Here is a 24,838-nt window from a genome sequence, read left to right as displayed (position 1 = left end):
CCACACATTCGTAAACACTGACCACCCACTCACTGTTGTTTAAGCAACAGCTGCCCAGTCGATCTGATGCGGAGCTTAAACCAGAATAGCATCTCATAACAGATATATATTAATAGCAGACATCAAACAAGATAGAGATAAAAGAGGGAAATTCAACCATGTACAGTCACACACTCACAACAGGCAAGAGCCACACGCATTGGCATATTCATTCAGCTAACTAAAAAAAAAAACCCACGAAAGATAAAGGGAGACTCTGTGTATTATCTGCAAATGGAAATGATTCTAATGGATCATAAAGAAGGACAGAGTATGAGTCAGAAATAGAGAGGGAATGATGGGAGGCGAGTGGAGGGAAAACATGAAGATGCTCAGAGGAATAGAAAAACAAATAGTGCCTCTCTTACACGCACTGGCAAACACAGAATGGGAATGGAAGTGGATGATATTCACAGACAAGCCAGCATGCAAGGCGACTCAAAACACACACCCACAAAAACAAAATGAAAACACATGATAGGCAGATCCAGGCAGGCAGACGATCAGGCTACACAACCTCTAGTGGCACGGGAACACACAGACGAAGTGCCGGCAGCTGACTCTCCTACCTTGCAGCAGACTCTGTAGGTTCAGCTGAGCCTCCTGGTGCAGTTCCTGCACACACTCCGGCCTACTCCACGAGCCGAACACATTCACATGCTGTTGCCATGACGATTGGAAGTGGGCCGTTCGTTTGCTCTCCGAGTCCAAGTTGGTGGCGGCTGACAGAGAGAGAGACAGAGGGAGGGGAGAAGAACAAGAGATGCAGATAGAAGGAGGAAGTCAGAGCAAGAGAAAAGGAGAGAAAGAGAGAGAGGGATGCGGAAAGAAGGGAGGGGAGAAAAAAGATACATAAATATAATTTTCATATGTTTTTATACATTTGCATACTATGGCAGCAGAGAGGTGCAAAATCATGCAACAGAGCAAATGAACCGTACACTAAATTTGCAATCAAAGGACTAACAATTAATAACAATTAAATCATTACATCCCTAATATACGATAAAAAAACTTTGACAGGCGGTGAGAATCCACCTGATCTGGAGAGTGCAGATATCTTAAATTTGACTACTCAGATGAATACTGATTACATATTACATGTGACTGTTGAACTATGAAAAAGAAATATAATCAAATGTATATGAAATACATTTATTTCATGCCACGTATGCTACAATTACATTTGCATATTGATGTACTTAAAATATCCTGCAATTGTACTTTTGGTATATTGTATATATATGTATAATGAACTGGTATACATAAAGTCTGCTGAATTGGAACAACTAATTTTGTATACTTGACGCACTTTAATTGTGCAGAAGTAGTGCTGAAGTCCAACTAAAGGTGGACTGAACTAAAGTGGAACTACTACAAGTATACGACAGGTACACTTTAAATATCATGCATTTAAAAACAGACATTATTCAAAGATCACACAATCCTCATCAATAATGACATTAAAACACATTTTATGCTTAATATGTGGTAATAAGTGTTTTTTAAATAAGTACATTTTACTAGGGTGTTCATTGTGACTGATAATCTACATAATGAAAAAAATAATAAAACATAATACTATCTTAGCAAAAACATAGCATGGTGAGGCCTAAATGTAATGGTGGTGTGGGCAAAATGATTCATACATTTTTAAGACTTTTATAATCCTGAACACCAACAAGATGTCTTTATTTAAAGCTTGCTGCAGAGAGACAGAAAAAGACACTGATGAAAACGTACTCTCACTTATCTCCCGAGAGGTTAACTGAGCACACTTAATTACAACTTCAGTACTAGTTCTCCAAGAGGAAATTAATATGCTGTTTCTTCCTTTTACATAACTCTGCCTGATTTTCAAAGCATAAAGATTGATGGAATTCAAAGCAAAGTCAACATGCTGGGCATCAGGACAAACAGAAGCGGCTTTAAAAGAGGGATGTGTGGGAATGGTTAAATAAGATAGGAAAGGTGCAACTAGCCTGGTCTATTAGTCTTCTGTCGGGTTCAGATACAATACTTTTCAAATACAAACTCAATATACCTTATTTCCAGCAACCTACATTTGATTTTGGCCCCTTCACCAATACAGGCCAATCGGTGAAATATTCATGTCAATATAATACAATAAATCCACAGAATAAACAATTACTTCCTTAGTGGTCACAGAAACAGTCTCAAGTCTAAAATCTAATCTTTCCATGTTTCCATTTCCTGCTCACCATCTGAACATCTGCTTAATTTGCCCAATGTACTCACCTTCATTAGCGGCTGATTAACTTGCATGAGCTGGATCTTTGAACTACAGGACATTAAACATGGGATGACGTCTCAGCAGCAAGACCCTTACATGAGGCCACCTGAGAAACCACTTGGCTTCTTCCCAAGCAAGCGTATCATGTCATGCAGGCCATTACGAACACGCCGTGTGGTTTAAAAGTATATTTCTTATGTGTATATTTTAGTAATACCAGGCCTGTCTCTAGAAACTCTACATGATGCATTCGTTTCTCATGTTTGTTTGCTCTTCTAAGTGGCATATCCAGTTAAAAGACGACAACAGCCAAGAGAAACATGGAGAGACATGAAAAAAATGTATATCATGTGATCAGTTTTTGTAGTATAGGTCATGTTTTTAAAATTTGAAATGTGTTGCAACTTATATGATGCAATTATTGTTAAGCATGCAAAATGCACACAAACACTATACATCTAGAATTACTAACTTGACAAACAGCCTATTCATCATCAGACTCAAATGTAGTAAATCGCAATTGAAAAGGTACAGAGCTCGGTTAGAATGATCTGTTGTACAGGAGGGCTGTGCCAGGCAACCACCCCAACACCGTGGTACACCAAACTTATTTTTCTGTATGTAATTTTTTTTTTTACATATTGAGACACAAGTCAAATAAGCCTTGATTGCTTAAAAACATAATCCAAAATGACTGGTCTGTGAGTTTGTGCAGAAATGTTTTATCTTGTGGGAATCTTTTAGTTTTTATCTTACCCACATTAAATTTTTAAAACAGTTTGTGCTTGTTAGGAAAGGCAAAGCACATCAAGACATTCGGTTTTGCTTTAAATTAATTTAGGCTTTGCGTTTATAATAAAGGAGGGCTTTTATCTAAACCCAAAAGACTTTCGTTCATTTTTGAAATACAAAGATCTTTTTTTAATGAAACCTGAGAGATTTCTGTCCCTCTACTGAAAATTTAGTCCACCAAAACTTTGACACATCTAAAGGTAAGAACAGACATCGTAAAATTAATGCATACTAGTCAAGCAATTCAAGTCTTCTGATGAGAAATGAGCATTGACATATCAAGCATTTGTAAATTATATTTGTAAATGACAGAATTTTCATTTTTGGCTGAGTTAAGATCAGATCACTTATGACCACACGATATCAGTGGCATGAGGTGGATTTATGAAATCAAGAGGCAAGGTCTACCTCTGTGTTCAGTATTACATTGACAGTGTAATCATCCAATTATAGCGATGAAGAAAACATGACAGGTGGGCATTATTGACAAGGTAATCAGCTTTCACAAGACTAGTGTGTTGTCCTTCTTCCCTCACATTCACAGCACATTAGAGTAGCTTGATAAGAAAAGTGAAATTTGGTAAGCACTCTGTTTTATTTTTGAGTCAATTATTTATAGCCAATTATTTTCTCAGCCCAGGTATTTTTTTAGTTTTTTTTGAGGAGTTGCATGATTGCCCTCTCAAAGACTCCTCGGTTATATATACATAAGCTAATAATTAGTGCATAAAATTAAGATTCACTTCCATAAAATATTCTTTACTCAGTCGACACTGGGAGCTTTGATGAGTGATTCCCTTTTATTCAGACATTATCACATTTTTATCCATAGCTTGACTGGACTCTTTACTTCACACATGGGGACTGAAATATAAGCGCCGCATTATTTAGAAACATTAAAAATAAAAATTTATTTTAAGGTCCAGTTCTCACTATAAGCAAATTGCTTTTTAGTATCCATATTACTAGTATATTGGCTGTTTGTTAGCACTTATTGGGTATATATTACTACCTTATTCTGCATGACCATGTTCTAGAACCCTTAATCCAGGGCTCTAGAGTGCAACCAATTTGATCGCATGTGGGACCTATTTTCTCAAAGGTGAAAAAAAAAACGTATGATGCCTGCCGTCACCACAGCTGAACAGTTCTGCATTCAAATACACTCAATAGGCTTTTAGACCTTTTGCAGTTACGAATAATGTATTGCTCTTACCTTTATGATCAAAAATGACGGCGTATCCACTGAAAGAAAGAAATGCTGTCGCCTCAATTTCCTGAAGCGTCTCCACACAAACTATTTGATATAGCACACATTTATATAGGTTTAACGTTTAAACATTGTTATAAGCTTGAACTGTTTTATATCTATATATCTATTTTATTTTAGGCAAGCTGTGATGATTTGAGAAGGCTTAATTGATCAAGCACAGGCTCACTATCTGCCACTGGCTGCTTGGTCGTTACTTAAAAAAAAAACTAATACTAACAAACAAAAAAAATGCTCCAAACATTTTTCTAAATTAACTTAAAAAAACTAAACAAAATATAATTACTTTGCCATTACATACAAAACTGAACTATTTTAATAGCTGAAACAGTAGTATAAACTGTTAAGGGACTGTTTAGCTGTTTAAATCAGACAATAGAGCAGGGATTTTCAGCCTTTTAGGACATACGCCCCCCCCCCCCCAAAGTTTATCTAATTTTACTCGCGCCCCCCCCCCCCCAAACCAACCCCTCCCCATATTCACACCTTATTACTTTATTAACATTAGCATAAATTCAAATATCCATTAAAGCTATTAAAGCAGCTAACAACATTTATTTGCTCTTTTTCAATAACATTATTTACATAAGAAATGCACAGATCCGTTAGATGCAAATTCAATAATTTCTTTACCGTTTACGTTCACCTAAAACAACCGACTTACAACGATACTTGTCTAGACAACCATTGGTATTCACCTGCTGTCTGAGAAGGCTAAGGCTATCTGTTTATGCACTTCACATGTATGTGGGTGTGGATAGAAATGATGGTGTTATTTCACTGACAAATGTTGAGAAGCATTATTGTAGTGCAATAGCACATTAATACAATGCGCAATTGCAGATTTACTTTGCTCTCGCACAAACTTGGGGTGCGCGCACGGAGAGAGTGCGCATACTTAAAATTTGTCTCTTTTCTTGCTTGCCCCGGGGGGGGCGCGCCCCACAGTTTGAAAACCCCTGCAGTAGAGCATCCCTTCATTCAGACACAGTGGAAAATAAGAAAAAGAGAGCTGTAATCCAACCCAATACTACCTTACTGACTATTAATAAGCAGTTTATTGAGGGAAAACTCTTAGTTCATAGTAAAGTTGTGTTCCATAATCTAAAGTGTTATGGAAACATACGGATAAAAGCTTGCACAGATCCAATATAAGTAAAGTACACACTTGTAAAATGGTGTCAGTGTCCCTCACCAACCTATATCGGCTTGCACAATTTTCTCACGTACACGCAGGAATCAAATTGTGTTTTTGATCTGTGATCGTACAGAGAGTGCTGCCAAAAGCAATTACTCTCACAGGATAATTGTAGTGGCATGAATCCCAATCCAAACTCTCTTTCTGCCCATCACCCAATCTTTTCCTCTCCTTTCACTGATGTGTGAGATTGAAGCCTTTCCACACTGTCAAGCAGGACTAGAGCCCTTGATGGGTTTTTTACTGGGTGCACACAGAGAACGTACATAGCAGCACCGAACGGAAGGCGATAGTGATCTGTTACTCAAAAATGTCCAATAGAGTTAAGGGAAGGCTCCTGACAACATCACCACCACACCTGGACAAGCACCAATGAAAAGCTGCAAAACACTGCAGTGAATGAACATGATGTACAACAGCAGATGGTGTATATGAGGCAAAACCAATCACAGATGTCACAGTGATTGCATAAAACAAACGCTCAAATAATTTAATCGATCAGCTAATAATGAAAACACTAACATCCACTCTGAGGTGCCACATCTACATGGAAATATTCAGCTGAGGGTTGAAACCTACGAACCAAGTGTAAACTCAACACATAAAGTGTAAGCCAGACTCACACCCTACATAGACACAGCTCATATTTATGGAAATAATGTGTCTCTCTGTTATCTTTTTCTCCATGGTAACTATATAGTCTGATAGAGAAGCTGTAAGCATGTAAGAAAGCACGTATAGCTTTCTTCTACAGTTAAAGCCAGAGCTCTCTTTTCTTTCCTGTGTTGATGCATTTCCTACTGAAATAGTAAGATGGGTGGGACGTGCCATAGGCTCTGGTCTTTCCTTTTCCTAGCAAAACTACACTTGACAGCTTTTACAATGGACTAAAGCAATGAAGACACTTTCAAAATGAATACATTTCAGACAATTCATTCTCAGTCAATAAAAAAGGAAATTATGCACAAAAGACAAGTTAAAACAAAACAAACCATGATTTGCTACTTTCTATTGCTAGGAGGAGGCAGGTGGTATTTACACTCATATAAGACTATAAGACTTTACTGGAAAAAATCTAAAAGTCATCAAATTTTCTGTCAATGTTTCCATGTAAAAATAAGGCAAAGTAAAAAAAAAAAAAAATTAAGGGCTAATTTACATTGCATTGAAAGATGATGTCCAGTGTTAGTTGGGTTTTGTTGGATTTTGTAGTGTGTTTCTGTTGCTGTTGGTTGGTGCATGTTCAGTCATAATTTGTTGTGGAATGTCTTATGTGTGATGTAATGTAAGCTGGTAATTGTCATCATTGGGTGACATCTGTCAGTGTAGTGTGAATTAGCCTTTAAAAGCGGTAATGGTGAACTGAGAAATCAAAATGTCTATCATACGGTCATCAGATCATCATACTATAAAAGCATCCTGTAAGTTTCAGAATTCAAAACATTCTTGTTAGTCTAAAATTAGCTTATAATGAAGCCAGTCTGCCAAAATGACAGCTTGAGGAATTTTCTACTCCATGATGTAATAGTGTGGCTAAACGCTGCCTCCGCAGAAGAAGAACCACTCCTGCTTCTACATTGCTGCCTGTTTAGCCCCACCCACCTATTTGTGCATGAGGTGTAAATAATGCAAGAGGAGAAGGTCTACGCAGAAAGTATGGATCCGAAAACATTTGGAAAGCATTAGGAAATTGTGGATGGAACTTTATCTTTAGTGATTTTCCAGACAGTGTCAGTAAGAACTCAAGCACAATTCAACACAGGATTTTCAGAAAGACAGAAACTAAAAGACGATGCTGTGCTTAAAATATTGGATCTGACATTAACATCCCACCAAACAAGTATGAGTAATTTTTTTTTTATAACATGATCACTATATCTTTGTCTGTTATTACAGATTATTTGATATGTACTGTTTTTTCTTCTGCGTCGTCTCCTTTGTCATGTGGTGTGCCCCAAGGGACCATTTTAAGCCGTCTTCTTTTTTCACTTAACATGCTTCCCTTGGGTGACCTTTTTAAGAAATATAAGATTTCCTACCACTGCTATGCTGACGATACACAGTTCTATCTTCCAGCAAAAAATTACAGCGGCGATTCTTTGGATGTGCTCTACGACACGATACACGATAAAATGACGGATGGCTAATCATTTTTTGCAATTAAACGAAAGCAAAAGCAAAATTCTGATTTTAGACCACTCTAGGACTTCCTCTGTTTTTAATTTAGGTTTTCCTCTCTGCCATTGTTCAACCCTATGTACTGTAAGAAATCTTGGGGTTCATTTGATTCATTACTCAACTTTGAGAAACAAATTAGCACAGTGGTAAAGGGCAGCTTCTTCCATCTGAGATCAATTGCTAAACTGAAACAGATTTTGCCCCACAAAGATTTGGAGACTCTAATCCATGCTTTCATAACATCACGCCTGGATTACTGTAATTCCCTTTACTGTGGCCTGCCTCAAATGGCGATTTCTCGTCAGCAAATTGTCCAAAATGCTGCAGTGAGGCTTCTTACTGGAACTAAAAAGAGGGATCACATTGCTCCAATTTTAGCGTAAAGTTGTTTTAAGTTGCTTTAGTTGTCTTTGTGTACAAGGCTTTATCTAGTCTTGCACCAAAACACATCAGTGACCTTCTGGTTCCTCACTCTCCATAAAGATCATTTAGGTCTAGTAATCAGCTTCTCTTAACTGTCCCACATTGTCGCTGTAAAACCAAGGCTGGTCGGTCTTTTTCAGCTGCAGCTCTTAAACTTTGGAATAGTTTGCCTATAAATGTGTGATTTGCTCCTTCACTAGCCAGTTTTAAGTCTGTTCTCAAATCTTATCTGTTTTCTCTGGCTTTTGATTAATGTCAGTTTAAGGTTTTGATGTCAGTTTGCTCTGATTCTATTTTAATGTATTTATTTTTCATATGATGCATGTTCCCTATTATGTTCTGTGTTTTGTTGGACAGCACCTTGGCACAATTCTGTTGCTTTTAAATCTGCTATAGAAATAAATTTTGACTCAGTTTGAGTATTAAATCACATCAGCGTCCATCTGTGAAGGACGTAGGCTGTCAAACATACATAAGTGTTAGCCAATCATAGCAGTGGGCGTTTACTTCTGACAATCCATCACGCCTATTCAAACAGAGCGCTCTGATGAGGGAAGTCAAAACAGGACAGACAATAGCTTATTACTTCTAAATTGTTTTTTGATGTAAAGATATTGATAACATAATAATAAGTGGACCTCAGAGAACAGTAAAAAATAATAAAAAAGGCATTTCATGACCTATTAAAAGCTGATATTCTTTTAGCATGAGTTACAATAGATTGTAAGAGCAATGATTGCTATAAAAGGAGGGAAGAAGTGCTTCCGATCATTGTGTTCTTGTTAGTAATGGTTACCTTCAAAGAAACACATGCAGCTATCCTCGCTTTGTATCAAAATGGCCTCACATTCAAGGAAATTGCTACAAAGAATATTTCACTTGAAAGAACCATTTACCGGATTATCAAGAACTTCAAGGAGAGAGGCACCACTGCAGTGAAGAAGTCTTCAGGATGTCCCAGAGTGTCCAGTAAGCGCCAGGACTGTCTCCTCCTGAGGAGTCAGCTACAGAATCGTATCACCAGCAGTGCAGAGCTTGCTCAGGAATGAAAGCAGGTTGGTGTGAGATCTTCTGCATGCAAAGTGAGGCTAAGACTTTTGGACAAAGGCCTGGTGTCAAGAGGTGCAGCAAAGAAGCCATTTCTCTCCAAGAAAAACGTCAAGGACAGACTGAAATTCTGCAGAAAGTACAATGATTGGACAACTGGAAAATAAATAGTTTGGAGAAGAAAAGGTGAACGCTACCATGAGTCCTGTGTTGTGCCAGCAGTGAAGCATCCTGAGATCATCCATGAGTGGAATCTATCATAATTCTGCCCAAAAACACTCCCAGGAATAAAGAATGGTATCGAAACATCCTGCAAGAGTGACTTCTCCCAACGATCCATGAGCAATTTTCTGATGATCTTTGAATTTCCCAGCATGATGGAGCACCATGTTATAAATTCTGAAATGTCCAAAATCAATTCAGCTATAAGCAGATCTACAGAAGGCAATAGTGTTACTATTATTCAGTTCAAGTCAATTTTGATTAATTCAGATCGATATCACTGTTGATTCTGCACATTTCATAAATTATGAAACAATATAAAGTGAAAGACATTAACTAAAAAACACAAAACACCAATTTTGATATCACGGGGCATATATATTGGATATAGAATAGAACAGTGTGCAATATACGTCAACCTGAGAGTAAATAAATTATGTCCATTGTGTAGACTTTAGTTATTCTTACTCTCACACGCACACACATACATGCACACATTAGTGGCATTATTTCTCTCACGACCACAGTCTCCTCTTTCCCAGTCGCACGAGTTAGCAGTAGGACACACAGACTCCATGACACCTCCTCCATTCCACATGTTTTCCACAGAAACATGGCACTGAGTGTTGGTGAGTCTGTGATGTGTTTTCATATGCTGCAGTGTTGGTCCCAGCAGTGCTGACTGTAGTGACTGCCACTTTCTCACGGCCCGTTCTGCACTGCTTCACCCCTCCCCGTCTGTTTCCTCTGGTGCCAGTGAGCGTGTGTGAACGACAAGTGCCGAAAGACAGACTATTAGTGAAAGTGTGTCTATGTGTCAGTATGTCTGATAAACAAACACGCACATGCTTGGACACTTCCCATAGAGGAAGTGTGTGGAGGACAGGAAATGTGAACACTGGCCTTCTGGAGTTAATCGTCCGCTTGTCCTCTTCTCATCCTCTACAATAATCTTTACCTCATATTCCCTTCGGCCTTATCCATCTACTCATGTTCCACTGAACACAAAGATTTCCTAAGTACAAACTATCCTGCAGATGAGTCCCAAATGTGGTTACATTATTCATAAGAGTGAAGATTAGACAGCATTACAAAACACACTGACAAGAGGCTACAGCGATGCTCTTACTTCATTTATTGACAGAATAATATGCGCTAATTATTTTATGGCCTTTTACTTTATTAAAAACGACAGTAAAATATATGAATGAAACAAATGAATAGTACTGTTTCAGTAAAGACTGGAGGGATGATAGACAAATCAACTATCCCATATGATTTCTGTGCAGTGTTTGGTGTTAAATGTCTTAACCTTGTAAATAGTCTAATGGCACTGTAGTGGAATCAGATCACACATGCACAGAAAGTGGGATAATGTGTCACTAACAGGTCCCTTTCTCAGGGGAAACATGCTAATGAGAGATGAGAAATTCATTTTAAGGCAAAAGCTGTGTCACTAACTAAAATGAATTTTAAAGAACAAACAGTACAAGCTCTGACAGCCTGTGTAAAGGAAATGGGATATCAACTAAGAAAGCTGATAGAAGGATGAAACAGATATACAGCGCTTATACAAGCTGAGCTGACACAATGTTTTAAAGTCCCCACAGAAAATCCACTGATCTACAGCAGATAGTTGGTGTCCAAGCATGAGTGGGCTAGAAATGACTCAATCAAAAGGAAGGGCAAGAGCCCTTTTTTCTCGAAAAACAAAATGAGCTCATGCTACAAATGCTGTGAACTTTTGTCCAATTTCCGGTTTTATGCGTGTTTGGTGGAGGCTGAAGGGGATTAATGTGGTACAGTCATACTGTGGTGTCAGAGCCAAAGCTTAATCTGCTGCTTATAGTAGTTAGCACCATTACTCTCATTTAGTGAAGCTTTTAAATGATGTCATGAATCACACTACAAGCAGATCTGATGGAGAAAACACTTCTCAGCTACAGTAAGAGAACTTTAAAGTCTAAAAAAGTGATACAGACCCACACTGAAAAAAAAAAGTTTATTTCGTCCAATTAAACAAATTTTGGGTAATGATTCACATCTAAACAATTTTACTTTAGCAAATGAAAAATAAATATCTTGCCTTAAGGGTAATTTATTTTTCATTGGCTAAAGTAAAAAAAAAAATATAGAAGTGAATCGTTACCCAAATTTTTTTTTAAATGGATGAATGAAAAAAAATTCAGTGCATGTGAAATCAGAACCTTGCATCGTATGAAAAACATGTAAAATGTCATGCCTACTTTTATAAAGGGGTTGTAGACTATGAGTCTAATCGACATTTTGATTGTTGTGATTGGCTGAGGTGAGCTCTATTTTCCGTCCCTTGCAGTGTTGACACAAAAATCCAGAACAATCCCACAGGAAAGCATTATTATGATGTCATTTGTTGCCCTGGTTTATTTTGGCTCCGGGTCCGTGGTATCCACTCAACCTGACTTCAAACTGGGCAAAAAATCCCAGGCTTCTTTGAGCTTTCACAGGCACCACATTTAAGCACATTCTCATTTACAGTAGGATCTGGCACTTGCTCAAAATTCATATGTGAATGTGACTCAGAGTGTTTGTGTGCACTCTTAGACATAATTACAAAAATTGCACAATTAGGCTTGCTACTGCAGTACCTCTATCAGGACAACTTTGTGCCTTATTTAACCTTAAAAGGTTTATAATAGTAGTTTAATATTAGGCACCTTTTAGGGGTTGAAAAGGTACAAAGATGTTCCTTTAAAGGTACCGCCCCAGTGGCAAGTTGTTTGAAATGCTAATTTGTTCTTTTCTTTCTTTCGTTTTTTTTTATGTACTTTTTTTGGCTTAAATTTAGGATACCCAAGCACAACAGCACTATATTGGAGAGTAAAAACACTGCTCACATTTTTTCTGACAGCACATATGTTTTCTATGCCACATGTCAAAAATGAACTCTATGGCAAATGTATGTATAGGAAGTTTGAATAAACCACACAATAGAAGCATCTAAAATAAGTTTTGATATCATGTTCATGCAAAGACAGAGTATTTTATGGATTCTTGAGAGGTGGGACAAAACATGGTGCATATTGAAAAAAGTAAAACCTTGTACTCAGACAAATGAAACTAGATTTATGTATCTTATATGTACTAAGCTACAGAGCTATGGTTTGATTCAAACTTCCAACTTTTTACCTTGGACTATGTTTTAACTTTACCTTTAACAATTTATGTTTCTAACATTTCAAAACCCATTCTCAGTCATGCTAGCAGACAGATTACTTTCATATGTGAACAACAATTCCACAACAAATATAAAATATAATAATGATAACTATAAAGTTTTAATAATAGTTCTAATTCTACAGTATAATGACTGATTTTGGACTGGGATGGATTTGGTGGGTAATTTCAGTTCATGTCATGTGTCTTTTTGTGTTTACATCATGTCCGTAAACAGGGAAAAGAATGTCCAGCTATTAAGGCAGCAGACACTATCAGTCATCATCAAATTAATCTGTGCAGAAAAGCATTTAAAAAATAATAGTAATAATAACCCTTCATCCTTAAATCAGATCTTATAGCCAAGATTTCTTCCACTGGAATGAAACAAATGAATATGAACCTGCTTCAGGAGAATAAAATGATCTAAACATTTCAAATAATTTCCTCAGAAATTGGTAGATGGTGTTGACATATGATTGTGACACAGGAAATATTAACATTAGAATAAAAAATATTCTAAAACTATAAAAACTATATATATATTCCCAGAGCCAGTCTGACATTGATGTACACTGCAGATGTGGAATGTGGGGTCCTTTAGAGTAACAGCTGCCCCTGATATTCCCTGATTTTATTATATTTTAAACAATGTCTGACTGTGTTGACAAAAACACAACTTTGAAACCTTGTGAAACACAAGTGTCCTTGAAAAACAAACTTGCTTTGGTGAGATATCATGAAGTGTTGCTTTTGATAAAACAAGCTCTTTTTCATAATTAAAAAACATTGAATGCATTTTTTAGCATGTGAATGATTGAACCCTTCCCTTTGATGTAGTGAGAAGGTTATAGTAGCATAGATTTGATATAATAATGATAAAATTACAAAATTAAAATGAGTGAAATACATTATATTATTAACCCCTATTAAAACCTCATAGCAGTTACAATTGTTGGACACATTTTGTCCCATATCTCAAGAATCAGTGATTAGAGATGTTCCGATACCCTTTTTCTCTTCCCGATACCGATTCCGATACCTGGGCTCAGGGTATCGGCCGATACCGAGTACTGATCCGATACCTGGGTGTATATCTGTATATACAGCTGTATATACTACTAGCCCTGTGTAAATTGCTAGAATTTTTTTATGGTGTGCTTCAGACAGATCCCTCAATAAAACATGAACAAATACATGGTGAACTACTGTATTTATTACAGTATTTTTATTATCTAACATGAATTTGACAGTATTATTTATTTTCTTATGCAAAAAAGAACTTCAAATGCAGCCAAAAATCTAACACCGCAAACTAAAAAAGGTATTTAAGTTTTACAATATAACTGTATAAAAAAACTGCAACAAATAAGTCTAGGAATATAAAAAAAGATCTATTAATCAGATAATCTCTAACAAGTAAAAAGCAAGTAAAAAACAAGCAACCATCTAGGCATAATTATTATTATTATAGAGATGTATTATTATTACTGTAGGCTACAACAGTAGCTTTATATATTTCAATTTACTCATGTAAACCAAACATTTATTTTAATGGGCTGCCATGAAGATCTTTGAGTGTCTGTGTTTATGATATGACAGTATTCTCAAATGAAACGGTAAATTCTCATGAAGTGACGGTTTATGCGTTCGTGTCCTCATGACACACAGCAGAGACTACAAAACAGCGAGCTCTCGCGCATCTGTGCCAGTCACCCACAGAGATGTAGATTTTGCGGGAGTAATATTTAAATAGTATTTTGCAGTTTAATATTCACAGACACTAGTATATATTCGGCTACTGTCTGGAGCCCTGCGTTTTGACTTACACGGAAGCGACTGAACGCAGTTGCCGGTACTGAATATACTCGAGAGTCTGTAACTACCGGTACTACAGAGACATACTGCTAACCACTGATCTATAATATAGTAGCGGCTTCACTGTCTTTTGGCAGTTTAGAATGTGATGAGTGATCCAGTCATATATAGATAAGGGCTGCTAACGCGTTTTCATTTCTTCTTCGCTGCTCTAAACAGGGGTTGCTTGTGGCAACACAGCACAACTTCCTGTGTTTTCAATGCATTTTGAGCAGCGAAGAAGAACCGTGCAGCGGTTAGGCAAAGCTTGCGGTCATAACTAGGTCTTTTTTAAGAAAATGGTATCGGATCGGTATATGGGTTCATGTACTCGCCGATGCCGATGCCAGAATTTGTTGTGGTATCGGAGATATTTCCGATACTAGTATCGGAATCGGAACAACTCTATCAGTGATTTAAGAAATTTTCAGCAGAACAGAGATAAACAGAAATAAGTTATGATGGTACAGGCTAAATTACAACAATCCAAAGTCAACTGTCAAATTTAAACATTTTCTGGGAACATTGAGATAAAGGAGTAAACATTTAAACAAAATTACAATGTACTGCAGTCCATACATTGAAGAGCACAGTATAATGTGCGCGCACACACACACACACACACACACACAAACACACACACATTTACTTAGCCATCTAAATGAGTACACAGACTTCTGTTTTATATACAGATAGTTATGGATTTTGGAAACTAATCCTAGCCTTACCCATCATAGGAAGCTTTCTGCACTTTAACAATTAAAAAAAAAAAACGTTGTTTACCTTATTTTTATACCAGTTTCACAAATGAGGACATCCCCAAAGGGAGGTTTTTGGAGATTTTGTCAAGTTTGTCAAATTTGTCCCCAAAACATGATTAAGTATGTACACACATAAGTAAGGGATAATACAAGTAAGGGGCACTAATGAAAAGCTGACTATATTTTTACACTTATTACTTACCAAATAAATAAAAAAATGGAATGAAATCAATTAAACACAATAATTTGAGTTTAAATGATTTCATTATGTGAGAAGAAAGAGTCCACAGAGTGATATGAGAGATATGAAGCTAGCACAACTATGTTCCAAATTGGTTGCCTGGGACAACAGTTAATTAACGGTCAGTTTAATAATAATTATACAAAAATATTCAACCCCAGTATGCCACAATTGACCAATTAAAGTAAAGTATTCCAGCGAGCTGTGTAATAATCACTGCTAATGCTTCGACCTCCAGTTTATACACACACAATCAAGAAGAGTAGACACTAATGCTCTTTAGATAACTTCCAGGTTCTATTGTCTTAACAACATTACTGACAGGAAACAGCACTTCATCCACTTCCTGTCACAGCAAACAGACTCTGTGATGAAAAGAGATCTTTGAAGGTGTAGATGAATGAATGTAACAGGAGAAGTGGATACGGAGGCAGTGAGCTGTCGGCTCATTCCTCAGGGAATGACTCTCATGGGCATGAACACAGAGGTCAAAGGCAGACAAAGTCTGGAGGACGCTGCTCTAATGTGCTGACATCAGGATTTAGGCATCTAAAGTTTGTCCAACACAAAAGGCTACACTAACCTACTGAGGGGTAAATAAATGAACCCTCAGTAAAGGTTAAAGGAAGAAGGGACTTCTTCAGAGCTCCTTCCTGCCCAGGAAGGAACACATAAGGGTGGATTAAGTGGATCTGACCTCCTTAAGAGAAAGACAGACAGAGCGGGGGTTATGAAGAAAGTCTGTGACTTTGGGGAAAGAAGTACAGTATCATGGCTTTCTCATGATAATTCCAATGGGTTTTCTACTATGGTTTCTATCAAGACATTGTAAAATTAGTCAATATGTGAGAAATGAGAGGTTAATCCAAGTCTTATAAAAGAGACACAATCTCTTGTGGACACATGTTCAGAACTAATTCTCATTATTACTTAACATGCATATTACCAGCATATCGGTAATCGAGCAATCGAGAATTGAACACTAAATAATATGTGACCCAATCTCAGTAACACTATTCACAATTAACCAGCTGCACCCATACCTAAACATAACTACTAAAACCATTACCTTTCTAGATATCAAAGTAAATTTGGATTTTATAAATGGAAAAGTTAATAGTGATAGTTAATATTTAACAGTGAAAATGTGTTTGTAAATCTAAAGTGTTACCTGGATCATTGACAGACATGTGAAAACTGAAAGAAAATTAAGCTAAAAGAGTGAATACTGGTTTAATTAAAATTTCTTTTATTACAGGTCTATATCTGCAGAACTGGCAGTGTAGTTTTTGTAAGAGCTTAATTTAGGGGTCGACCGATATGTGTTTTCCATGATGCCGATACCGATTATTACAAATCAATTCGACCAATAACCAATATTTTGAACTGGTATAAAAATGAAAATTTATATTAAAATTAAGAATAACAATGGCTCTTGCAAAAAAAAAAATACTTTTAAATTATTTTATATTTAAATGCTTTTAAATTATTTTATAGACAAATTGGTTTTAAAAATGACCGATACCGATAACCATTAAATTGCTTAATTTTGTTGCTGATAATTGGTTAATGCCTAGTTTAATTTGTCCGACAAACAAGTATGATTTAAAAACTTGTGCCTGCTCAAATATGGTTAATTTCCAGCATGATATACAGGCTCAGGATAAAGGGAAAGGACAATGAGAGACAGAAATGGAAAGATCATGTGCAAGACAAGATATTTGCAAAAAGTGCAGTGTGAAAATCACAAATAAAAAAAAGATTGCGTTTGTGTGAAAGTGTAACTGGATGGAAAGAGAGAAGGAGTTTGTGTTTGTGAGCAGCTGGCTTTTGCTGGAGCATATCTGTCAGTGGCAGGATCAATAGATGACTGATAAAGACAGAGGTTTGGCAGAAGTCTCAACAAAAAATAAATGTGTGACCACACTGGAAAACATAAGTGCTGCACACACACAAATACAGTCACTGGTTTAACCCTCGCTGCAGCTCTTTCCTCTCAGGCATTTAGACTGTCAGTCAACTGTGTGGCCGCCTGGACTCAAAGGCTTCATTTAGAAACTCGTTTGCATAAAAATTCTATGAGGCTTAATTTTCTCTCCCATTCATTTTACATGCATAATTATCCAGTGAGCTCTAGGAGCCTTCCGTAAGAGTGTGCGTGTAATGTATGAGCAGAGAAAGTGTGTGTTGTCATGAATATATGTGATGAGACTGCACAGCTTCAGAACATTTGCAGGTCTCAATTCGAACTGCCCTTATGTGTGTGTCTGTGTGTAAATTACAGTAAGTTTGTCAATGTTATTATTCCGAGTTTGTGGGACTTTAAGCTGGAATTCAGTGGTGAAATATGAACTCAAGGGAGAGTGAAAACTGGAATGGCAAATGGGCAGCAGTCCCATGTCTTGAGCTCAAGCATGTTTTGTGTGTGTGAGACTGTTACGAATCTCTGTGACCCAGGAACACTTTCACAGAGGTGTGTTATGATTCCATGAGCAAGGTAAACACACACTGCTGCACACACACACATACAATGGCACACAAAACGGTCCATTTACATGCAGCACTCATATAACATCAATCCCATTAACTTTTTCAACCAAAACATATTATTTTTAAGTCATCAACAGACTTATTCAGTGCAGTCTAAAAGCATACACTCTCAAATCTCAAACTCATTATTAAATATGACAGACTACAACCTTTACAACACAAATGCTGACAGCGTAAGCTCGCAAATCCTGCTTCAGGAGAGAAGATGATCTCCCATCTCAAAGAAACCCTCTGACAGACGTCCTCCTGCATTACTGTCTGACCTCAATGTCTCTCTATAGAGCGTCTTTATACTTCCAGCAGTCACGGTGGGTCTCTGAGTTTAAAATATTTAATAAACGATCCGATTACGCACTCTGTTCCAGTCATGGCTCTTAAGGTCTACACAGAACACACAGAACACACAGGATCGCTAATCCTACCTGTTTTTCCTCTGAAGAGATCTAGCCTCTCCATAATAACATCCCCAGATGAAGGGAGGGTTAGAGAAGGAAATGCTCTAGAGGCACAGACCTAGAGTTACCAAAAAATCTGAGGTGGGAGTGAGACACTGGGTGAGAGGGAGGGAAGGAGAGAAAGAGGCAGGATAAATGAGCACTCAGTGTTTTAGCTTGTACCCCTCCCTACTCTATTGTCAAGGCAGCACTGCTTTTTCCTTCCCATGCTCGCGAGTGCCTTCCTGTCCTGCTGGAGGTGACAGCAAAACAACCAATGAGACGTCTGGAAACACTCACAGGAGATCACTGCAGTCACAAAGACCACAAAGTCCAACAGAACACAGCCACACTTAACATTAACCAACTGCTCAAGCAAAACACTTACCAGTGTCCAAAGTTAAAACTTGCCCAGCATCAACTGGTGAGTTCAGTGCCCATGGATGGTAACTTTATAAAGAAATGCAATTAAAGGGATAGTTCACTCAAAATTTATATATATATATAAAATTCAGAGTTTAATCACCCCCTTGTCATTCCAAACGTATGGTTCTTTCTTATGTTGAACATAGAATAAGATATTTTGAAATTTGCTGGTAATCAAACAGTTGATGGTCCCCATTGACTTCCATAGTATTTCGATCCCTAATATGGAAGTCAATGTGGACCAACAACTTGGTCATTCAAAAAAATGTCTAATTATTTTCTTTTGTGTTCAACATATGAAAGAAACTTATACAGGTTTGGAACAACATGAGGGTGAGTAAATTATGAAAAATGTTCAACCATCCCTTAAAACCTAAGATCAAATATACATAATATACATCTGTGGTGGAACATCCATCTTTTGTTTAAAAAAACAAATGAATAAATAAAAAGTTTATGTAGGATGTTTAAAGAAAATGTAATGTCTAAATTTAGTGAGGTGACATTTACACTACTGTTCAAAAGTTCGGGGTCTTTTTTAAATCAAAAGGCTACTTTTAATTGAAATTGATCAAAAGTAAAGTAAAAAAAAATCAAACGAATTCTTTCTATAAATATAGGAATCTTCTATTATGTATTATGGTTTCCACAAAAATATCAGGCAGTACTGCTTTCAATGCTGATAATAAGCAGTAATACAGCATATTATATTGATTTCTGAAGGATCATGTGACACATCAAACTGGAGTAAGCGATGGTGAAAATTCAACTTTTCCATCACAGGAGTAAATTACTTCAAAACAAGAAAAATAATAAAAAACGGGTATTTTAAAATGTAATAATAATTAACAATATTACTGGTTTTGCAGTATTTTTTGATCAAACAATCACAACCTTGTGGACCATAGATTATAATACAATAGTGAATGTGATATATTTCTCACATCTTGCTACCAAAACAAAAATCTGTAAGAGCAAAATCATGATGTGCCTTTTGCTCAACTAAGAGATGGAGACAGCTAAATAATATGATTTTGAAAAAGACAAAATTTAGTGTATATGTTTTTATTAAAAAAAAAAACAATTGTGTAGGGGGTAAATCTTCGCAGTTCATTCTGCATTGGCAGTTGTAGCAACGTGAAGAGAACTTTAGATCCTGAACATATTATGATTTCAGCAAAATAAAAGAGTACAATTTTATTCACAAAAATACAGATACAACATAAATACACATAAATAGATAACCAATACATAACACAGACAGTTTCATTCTATGACTGCCATTTAACCAACAGCTGCATTTATGTGTCCAAACGGCTCGTGACATCCAAGGTTACCAACACACAGATTAGGACCACTATCTCACATACACAAAACCAAAAGCGCAAATACTCAAACCAGATATAGCTGTGTTTTGGTACAAAACAATCAGAGCCACCGAACCAGTGGTGAGAAAAACACTCTTTTAAGTACGGCACATGTTGTACTGGTCAAATACAGGTTTCAAGTATTTTCACACACTTCTGTTAGGAACACCAGGTGTGTCTTACTGATCATCTGCTTGAATGTTTATATATTACGATCACTTATATGCAGTTCTATGAGGTACAGAGAATTAAGACATCTCATAGGTTGACACAGGGACACACCACACACAAAAGCAAGCACAGGCAACATCGAACAGGCTTTCAATTGACTGGCAATACCACCTGTACGTTGCCATAACAACAGCTGCCCGGTCTCACACAGCAACACACAGCTCTCTCTCTTTCTGTTTATGTCAGGGTACAGCCCTTCTCTGAGAGCATGACGTCAGACTGGGAGAGAAAAGTATGAATGAAAACAATGTGTGTATAGACAGCAATCTGTGTGCAGAGCACTGTGCATTCCAGACAATACACAAACACACACATACATCACCAGATGCAATATTCGAGGGCTAAAGCTGTGCTCTACAATCAATAACTTGATCTAAAATAGCAGTCTGCACACTCAAGAGCTAGTGACATGAATCAGAATCAGAAATACGAATCAGAATTATAACACAACCACTTTATTCCATATTACTGAAATACACTGCATGACAGACATGTGATCCCGATTCCGAATCCGATGTGATTCAGATTCAGATCATTCCAGTACCCACAAAAGAAAAAAAAACACTGGATTCAGATTCAGATTCCCTTTATTTTCAATCACTTCTTTAAAAACCATTGAGTACTCTTAAAGAATGTCACTGCTATTGTGTACACTGGATCCAGAACCAGAAGCTAATATCAGGAATTGCAATCAAAAACCAAATCAGAACTACTTTTTCTGATTCACTGATTCAGATCTTTAAAGGGTTAGTTCACCCAAAAATGAAAATTATGTCATTAATAACTCACCCTCATGTCGTTCCAAACCCCTAAGACCTTTGTTCATCTTCGTAACACAGTTTAAGATATTTTAGATTTAGTCCAAGACCTCTCAGGCCCTCCACTGAAACCGGATCGCGAACCGGATATCACTACACTGCACACGTTCACAACAGACCCGGAAGAGAAGACAATGCTGAATAAAGTCATAGGTTTTGTTATTTTTAGGCCAAAATTTATTTTTCGATGCTTCAAAAAATTCTAACTGACCCTCTGATGTCACATGGACTACTTTGATGATGTTTTTCTTACCTTTCTGGACATGAACAGTAGACCGTACACACAGCTTCAATGGAGGGACTGAGAGCTCTCGGACTAAATCTTAAATATCTTAAACTGTGTTCTGAAGATGAACGGAGGTCTCAGGGGTTTGGAACGACATGAGGGTGAGTCATTAATGACATAATTTTTGGATGAACTATCCCTTTAAGTACACTGAAAAAATACACTTTACAACAAACACTGGATCCAGAATCAGAGTACGAATTGGGATCAAAAATAAAATAACATAAATAATAAAAATCACTTTATTCTGAATCACTGGTTTAAAACACACAGCACAAAGAAATAATCTGGATCCAGAACCAGAAGTTAGTATCTGATTCACTGCTTCAGAATCTTCAAAAAAGACTGGAAAATAAATACACTGTGCAGCAAAGACTGGATTCAGAATCAGAATTAGAATCAGAAAACAATAAGATTTAGTATAAGAATCCCAAACAGTATCACTTCACTATGACTCCAAACCGATTTGAAACCATCTACTAAAATACATGCCAAACTTAATGCTGGATTCAGAATCAGAAATAAGAAACAGAATCAGACATGATTCGTAAAACCAAACAGATTCAGGAAAACGTCACAATACATTGCACAGTGGATTCTGAATGAGAGCCAAGCAGCATTTAACAAATCAACACTAGAAGACAAAGAGACGTGTGCTTGATTCTGCTCTGTAAAAATACCATGAAGCTGCCTTGTTTTAAACACCATACAGGCTCAGCTGAGCTCTGTTGCCATGAAAAGGTTCATCTCTACTTAAGACCTGTACGCTTTTGTGTCTCTAAAGCACTGGAATTTATCTGCATTCTTATATCTTAGGAGATCCTGGAGAGTGTGATTGTGTTAAATAAGACGTATGTTTGCTTGTACCCGTTTAGTGTGCATGTGTGTGTCCTCTCTAATTCACAGATAAGAGACAGAGTGACAGCTCCCCATCTCAACACTTCCCTCCTCCTCTGTCTCTCTCATCTCCCCATCCTGTTCGTCTTCTCCAACTGCCATCACTCCTCGTCTGTCTTAAACCTCTCTCCTCCCAATCCATTTCCCACCCCCCCTTTCCCCTCTTTACTCTCATCTTTTATTTTGTTCCTCACTCTCTCTGATCCTCTCTGACTCCGGCTGTCTTCTGTGTCTGTGTGGGTACACGCTTCTAAAGGCTTGTCACTTCTTTGGTCCATTCCTTTTTTTCTCTCTTTTTGGATAAAGGGAAGAAAGCGCAAGAAGTTTCAAAGAGCTCACAGCTATAACGAGAGACCGAACCGTGATTTTAAACCAAGCAGTGACCCTGAACACAGTAGCATCCCTGATTAACCACATGAAACAGTCACTGAGATTGATATCCTCTCACACGTGCACACACACACACACAAGATGACATGTACAGCACCTGAAGTGATGGTAAAATAAGAGCGAGGAATTGTGAAGAGTGATGTAGTGCAAGAATGCGCATGTGATAAATCCGTGCACACGTCTAGGTGTGACATAGGTACATATGTGTGCACTTTACCTGTTGCCCCCTTGGTTTTGTGCCTCCCTTTGGCCCGGCGTTGGGAATTGCCCATTGCTCCGTGTTTCCTGTCCCAAAACATCACCTCATCCCAAGGTTAAAGCCACCGGATTGACAATGACTGAGAGTGTGTTGGTACGTCTATGTGAGTGAGCACGGCAGCGCATGCATGTGCGTGTGCCCGCCTGACACGGAGCAGTCGGCGAGACTGAGTCTGTTTGTTTGCGTGAACGTGAGTGTGTGAGGGTGCATGCGTGTGTGTGTGTGTGAGTGTGTGAAAGAGAGAGAGAGAGCATGCGCCCAATCCAGTTCAATTCCAGCCAGTCAGAGTACAGGCTCTGCATTCATTTCATTGAGAGCTTGGGAATGTATGGATGTAGGGAATACCGAAATGAGGAGAAGGAGAGAGAAAGAGGGAGGGTGTAGATAGAGGAGGGAGGTGGATGCTTTATCACCGCTGAGTGATTCTGAGGAGAGGTGGAGCCGCTGCGGTTGAAGGGGAAAAAAAACAGATAGAGAGAGGGGCGACAGAGGAGAGACTCTGTGCACATGAAGAACATTTTCACATGCTGTACTGTGACCATCATCAAACCATTCAATGTTTTCTTCCCAAGAATAAAAAAAAAAAAAATACCACTTTGTATGGCAACCAAACTAAACAAAACTGAGTCACAAAAAAAGGAAAAAAGAATAGTTCACCAAAAAATGGAACCGCTGTATGACCCGAATGACTTGCTGAATGATACGGAAAATGGATTCATTGGATGGAGGCAGATCTAAATGCCATCCTGCAAAGAGACAGGAAATAAATGGGGTTTTATTGGACTAAATGATTGGAGAGGTCTGGCATACATCACCAGAGAGAAGACTGAAAAACATTAACAAACGTATGCATTGTGCATGGATGAATCGTTCAAAATAAACTCAATAGTATGCATTTAAGAAAAAGGGTGAATTTCCATTAATGTTGACTTTAACCTTGTTTTCATTTTTCAAGCATTTTGTGAGACCTCATTGCATTTGTTTGGTCTGCTTTTGCAACACTGTACCACAGTCATGCCAATAAAGACTTTGAGAGAGTGAGAGATGATGGTGGGCATGATAGAGGAGGACGGAGCAAGGAGCAAAGATGCGGCAAACAGGGAGAGAGCGAGGGAAAAGAGAGGGAGCGAGAGATGAGAATCACAAGAGGCAGAGAGCTGGAGAGGAATATTGAGAGGAGGGGAGGTGGAAGGAGAGAGAGCAGAAAAAACAGACGCTATAGGCGAGAAAGGCAAATAGAGAAAAAGGGTGGCTCTTGGTGAGAAAGGTGATGTAAGGCGACAGCAGTGATAGTTCACCACTAAATACAAACACACGAACACAGAGTTCTGCTACATAGGAGCTAGTATGTGTGTGTGTGTGTGTGTTTTCTGGAAAAATGTGTGATTGGTAGAGGAAGGATGCTTCCCAAGGACAGATGACTGTCAGCCCACATTTTCCTGAAAGGATGAGTTAGGAACTGAGGGATGGAGTAATAAATAGCGGAGGATAATAAACAAGTGTAAAATCCTGTTATGAGCCAAGGCTGCTTGTGAGAGCGGCTTGCTGTCCGAGCTGCTGACTGGCTGCACACACACACACACACACACACACACACACACACACACTGCAGTGGAGAGGGCAGGTCCCTCCCTCTACTGCAGACTGGAGGTTTAGCATTCAAAGCCACAGCACTGTTCTCCATTATCAATTCATCACAGACA

General features: G+C 37.8%; 2 protein-coding genes across 7 annotated transcripts in view; both read right to left on the bottom strand.

Annotated features, from left to right (window-relative positions):
- The window catches only part of LOC113106275 (microtubule-associated protein 1A-like), a 1,143,919-nt gene that overhangs the window by 1,056,767 nt on the left and 62,314 nt on the right, over positions 1 to 24,838 (bottom strand).
- Positions 1 to 24,838, bottom strand: part of LOC113106280 (NHS-like protein 2) — a 72,485-nt gene that overhangs the window by 12,026 nt on the left and 35,621 nt on the right. For 4 of the 6 annotated variants that reach the window (XM_026268021.1, XM_026268024.1, XM_026268027.1 and 1 more), the window contains exon 2: positions 609 to 761. In XM_026268021.1, coding sequence (XP_026123806.1) covers positions 609 to 761 — 153 coding nt within the window. Of the gene's footprint in view, positions 1 to 608; positions 762 to 18,449; positions 18,751 to 23,093; positions 23,915 to 24,838 lie in introns of those variants that run through there. The other 2 variants (XM_026268025.1, XM_026268026.1) reach the window with 2 other exon arrangements.

The sequence above is a fragment of the Carassius auratus genome, chromosome 7 (genome assembly GCF_003368295.1).
Source record: "Carassius auratus strain Wakin chromosome 7, ASM336829v1, whole genome shotgun sequence".
Taxonomy (NCBI): domain Eukaryota; kingdom Metazoa; phylum Chordata; class Actinopteri; order Cypriniformes; family Cyprinidae; genus Carassius; species Carassius auratus.
The sequence above is the reverse complement of the archived record's forward strand: the minus strand, read 5'-3'. Positions and strand labels throughout refer to the sequence as shown.